Source organism: Juglans regia, chromosome 8 (genome assembly GCF_001411555.2).
Source record: "Juglans regia cultivar Chandler chromosome 8, Walnut 2.0, whole genome shotgun sequence".
NCBI classification, from domain to species: Eukaryota; Viridiplantae; Streptophyta; class Magnoliopsida; order Fagales; family Juglandaceae; genus Juglans; species Juglans regia.
In genome coordinates, this window is record NC_049908.1 from 26661484 (window position 1) to 26666167 (window position 4684).

At 41.8% G+C, this 4684-nt stretch overlaps 2 protein-coding genes across 2 annotated transcripts; one reads left to right on the top strand and one right to left on the bottom strand.

Annotated features, from left to right (window-relative positions):
* On the bottom strand, nt 1-1071 carry LOC108985795 (thaumatin-like protein 1). The gene is made up of 2 exons (XM_018958217.2): nt 954-1071; nt 1-812 (listed from the first exon to the last, which is right to left on the bottom strand). The coding sequence occupies exons 1-2, from the start codon at nt 1015-1017 to the stop codon at nt 145-147; spliced, it is 732 nt and encodes a 243-aa protein (XP_018813762.1). The 5' UTR covers nt 1018-1071; the 3' UTR covers nt 1-144.
* Nucleotides 1072-1748: 677 nt separating this feature from the next.
* On the top strand, nt 1749-4414 carry LOC109020349 (receptor-like protein 53). The gene is made up of 2 exons (XM_035692894.1): nt 1749-2197; nt 3170-4414. The coding sequence occupies exons 1-2, from the start codon at nt 1930-1932 to the stop codon at nt 4258-4260; spliced, it is 1359 nt and encodes a 452-aa protein (XP_035548787.1). The 5' UTR covers nt 1749-1929; the 3' UTR covers nt 4261-4414.
* Nucleotides 4415-4684: the final 270 nt, after the last annotated feature.

The window sequence follows — 4684 nt, forward strand, 5'->3', positions numbered from 1 at the left end:
TTTTATTTGGACTATTCCAATATCTATAGTGACTAGTAAACAAGCATTTTTAATTATAAAATTGTTAAAACAAGACTTCACAATAAAAATTGAATATGAGTTTCTAACAAATAATTTAATTATCCATATTAATTATCCATAAGGTTACGGGCAGAATGTGACAACGTACTCCGCGGAGGTACATACCAACGTGCCAATCTTATCGTCATAAGGGTTAGTATACGCGCGTGGGCAAGCGGACCTGAAAATCTTGGAGTACAACTTCCGCGCACATTTGGAAGCCACGGCGGCCGGGTCACTGCTCGCCTCGACCCCGCACCCATTCCTGCAAGCGACCACCTCACCCACCCTCCCCTGCTCGCCTGCCAAAACACTGAGGATCATTGGGCACGCGCCGTTCAAGTCCACCAAGCACCCAGCAGTGTCACATACACCGCTCGGACCTTTGACCTCGACGAGCATTGGGAGGTTGAACCCGTCGACCACGCTCACGTCGTAAAAGTCCATGCCTCCGAAGTTTTCGAGCGCGAACTCTGCCATCGTAACGGGTGGGTACGGACCCCCGCCGCACTCTATCGCTTCGGACCCGCAGTCACCGGTCAGGCAAGTGAACTTGCCGCTGGAGTCTTGGACACAGTGGGTCCGACCCCATACCCTACCTGTCCAGGGCTTGGGAATGGATATGTTCTTAGATTCACCGCTCTTCAGAGCAAACCCGGTGGTGGGGAGTTGCCCTGTCATGCTGGTCAATAGCCCTGGCCATATCGTGCGCCGGCAGTTGTTGACTATCTTGAAGGAAGCAGATCCAGCCTCTGTGAGGACCAAAAATGGGGGGACAAAAAAAAAAGAAAAAACAAGAAAAGAAAACGCTGGGTTAGAAAGAAATGGAGTAATTCAAAGAGGAAATAAAATGGGACCCTCATGGTGGGTGTGCTGCGCGCTCGTGGGATCACCTGAGAGGGAAGATATGGTGAGGAGTATGAGCCCAGTTACAGAGAGAACCTGACAACGATTCATTGTATTGATGAAGAAGAGGAAGAACGATGCAGAGGAAGTGAAAGGTTGAAATTCTAGTCGTCTTTTTTTCTTTTTGAGTTTTAAAAAAAGCCAGGTGGCAGTACTAATTCAGTCGTATCCATCCTCGGTAGCCATCGTCGGTGGGTCCAACTTTTTCCATTGGGTTATACGCGTATCAAAATTTCCAACGAAATTGAGAGGCTTTCAAAGTGGAGCAAAGTCAAACCATTAGTAGGTACCTGTCGTGCTCGAGGAAATGCCGCAACTACTGACGACTGGAATAACCAAAACGCGTCTTTAGATTTTTGAGAAGTCAAGCGGACCGGAGGCCGTTTGGATAAAGTGGAGCTCAGATGATCAGTAAATAATAATAAAATAATTTTGTATTAGTAATGAAATAATAATAAATAATTTATAAGTAATTTGTGAATAATAATAAAATAATCCGAAAATAATAGTGAATTTTGAAGTGACTTTTGGAAGATTTGGAAGCAAAAACCAATGTTTTGGGGGGATATGACGAGGTTAATGACGTTCTAATCTTCATGTTCTGCAAAGTGATGTTTGATTATGTTAGATTTGACGAAGACAAACATAAATCTACAAGGATACTAATTTAGGGGGCCCTACGCATAAGAACCTTGTGGTTGTGGAAATGACGAAGCTACTTGCCAATGAGGTTCCAACCAGAACGCGTTTATTGGTTTTTGAAAACTACTAGCAATGAAAAGTACTCAATTCTTCTTAGCCACCATAACTATCAGCAGCTCCTCAATCATTCGGCCAACACATACGGGCAACAGGCTCAAAAGCTCAAGTTCATCGGTCTCTTTATACTCTCCCAAATCATTCGTTTCATTGATTCTTCAATTTATTTCTGTTTTTGGATGTCTCTTGGTATAGCCTCCAATTATGAGAATTTCATTTTGTTCATCGTTGTTAGTCTTGATGGGCATATGTTCACTTTTACTCCAATATTCTATCTCTGTGGCATCTGGTCAACATTTTGGCGATCAGCAGTCCTCGATGCTCCAGTTTAAGGACAGCCTCAAGTTCGACACTGATCGATCAACAAAATTGGCACACTGGAATCCAAGTGTCGACTGCTGTTTGTGGGAAGGGGTATCCTGCGACAAAGGGCTTGTTATCGGCCTCGACCTGAGCAATGAATCCATCTCAGGTAGACTTGACAATTCAAGCACCATCTTCAATCTTCAATATCTCCAATCTCTTGACTTGAGTTATAATTCGCTGGAAGGAAGTATTCCAGTTGCTTTGTTTTCACTTCCATCGTTGTTGGAATTACAACTTTCCAATAACCAATTTTCTGGCCAACTCGATGACTTTCCCAATATTTCTTCTCACCAACTGGACACACTTGATTTGAGTAGCAACAACTTGCAAGGGCCAATCCCCATATCTGTTTTTGAACTCAAAGGCCTTAAGGTGCTATCACTTTCTTCAAACAACTTCAGTGGTTCCTTGCGTCCTCGTGCGATTCAAAAGTTGACGCGTCTTTCATATCTTGATCTTTCAAGAAACAGCTTATCGATAGAATACGATGAAACTGATTTTTCGTTACCCTCTCTTCCCTGGTTATGGACATTAAACTTGGCTTCCAACAAGTTGAAAACGTTTCCTACTTTCTTGAGAAACCAATCTGAATTGGTTCATCTAGATCTTTCTGACAACGAGATTCATGGGGAGCTGCCCAGATGGATTTGGAGACTTCGTAATCTTTACTCGTTGAATGTTTCTTATAATCATCTTGAGAGTCTAGATTTAGATTTACTCCACATGTCCTCTGTGAGTATCCTAGACCTTCACTCCAACCAGTTCGAAGGGCAATTGCAAGCTCTCCCAGCACATGCCATATACTTGGATTTCTCAGGGAATAGATTTAGCTCTCTCATACCAAGAAGCATTGGTAGCTTCCTTCCTTACGCTTATTTCTTCTCTCTTTCGAGCAATAGATTCTATGGAACTATTCCTACATCAATATGCAATGCTACAATGCTTAAGGCTCTCGACTTGTCTCATAATCTATTGACTGGCACGGTTCCCCAATGCTTAATTGAGATGAGTAAGACTCTAGGGGTGTTGAGTCTGGGTAGAAACAATCTTACTGGCAATATTTCTGATACCTTCCCAGACAGTTGTTCTTTGCAGACTTTGGATCTCGATGGAAACCAACTACAAGGAGAACTACCAAAATCCCTGACCAAGTGCGCAGCACAGTTGGAGGTCCTGGACATTGGGAACAACCAGATCCAGGATGCCTTCCCATGTTATTTGAAGAACATACACACGTTGCGAGTCCTGATTTTGCGATCTAACCAATTTTATGGGCCTATCAATTGTTTAGACGCTAATGCCACCTGGTCCATGCTTCAAATTTTGGATCTGGCCTCTAACGAATTTGTTGGCAAGTTTCCGATACATTACTTTCCTAACTGGAAGGCAATGATAGAAACTGAAAATAAGACCCAGTCTCAGCTCAAACACCTCCAATATGAAGTTCTTCCTTTCGGTGTCTACTATCAGAATATGGTAACAGTTACTACCAAAAGTCTACAACTGGAGCTGGTGAAGATCCTAACTATCTTTACCTCCCTCGACTTTTCAAGCAACAATTTTGACGAGCCTATACCAGGAGAATTAGGAGAATTCACAGCCCTATATACCCTCAACTTGTCTCACAATGCCTTTACTGGAAAAATCCCACAAGCTTTAGGCAAGTTGAGTCATCTTGAGTCATTAGATTTGTCAAGCAATAAGCTTACAGGAGAGATTCCTCTTCAACTCGCTGATGGTCTTATTTTCCTATCAACCCTTAACCTTTCATTCAATCAATTGGTGGGAAGGATTCCACAGATCAAGCAATTTACTACATTGCCAGAAAATTCCTTTAAAGGAAATATAGGATTATGTGGCTCGCCTTTGAAAGAAAAATGCACTGAATCGGTACCGTCCTCTCCCACATCTGAAGAATCTCATTCAAATTCTGGGAATGCAATTGATTGGAACTTCTTAAGTGCTGAATTGGGATTTGTTTCCGGCTTTGGGATTCTTGTTGGGCCTCTCATATTTTGGAAGAGGTGGAGGATATTCTACTACAATTGTCTTGACGACATCTTTTTCAAGATGTGTCCTCGGCTATACATCAGAATAGAAAATCGTGGAAGGCGAGCACGCAGGAATAGAGGACGGCAACCACAGAGGAATCAAGGCCGGAGGCGTTAGTGATAGATATGAGGATCGAGTAATGTTGTCAGGTTGTACTCCAATTGTTTTATGGTTTCAATATATGTAAAGCAAATGCAATTGAATGTGAACGTTGTCCTAAGTAAATCTTTTTTTTTTTGTTTTTTAATTATCATCAAGCAACATTATTGAATACTTTTCTGATATTAGATTTGCAACGGATATGAGAGAGGTGCATCGGATGTGGAAGTAAGAACTATCCCGTTGACGCCCTGTATCGAAATGGGTCGGAAAATTAATTTTTGTCACTTAAAAATTACATCTCACAATATAGATATAAACTCCAAATTCTCAATGACACATAAAATTCAATTCGAAATCCAAGTACTCCAATATAGTTAACTAGAACCACCACCAAATCTCAATGACATCAACAACATCCCAAAATAGTACTCAAAGAAAA

Bases quoted from the DNA above. Each gene is read 5' to 3' on its own strand.
- LOC108985795 (XM_018958217.2), bottom strand. From the start codon at position 1,017: ATGAATCGTTGTCAGGTTCTCTCTGTAACTGGGCTCATACTCCTCACC. The intron at 813-953 runs GTGATCCCACGA...TGGTCCTCACAG, and splicing joins CACCATATCTTCCCTCTCAG to AGGCTGGATCTGCTTCCTTC.
- LOC109020349 (XM_035692894.1), top strand. From the start codon at position 1,930: ATGAGAATTTCATTTTGTTCATCGTTGTTAGTCTTGATGGGCATATGT. The intron at 2,198-3,169 runs GTAGACTTGACA...ATACCTTCCCAG, and splicing joins GAGCAATGAATCCATCTCAG to ACAGTTGTTCTTTGCAGACT.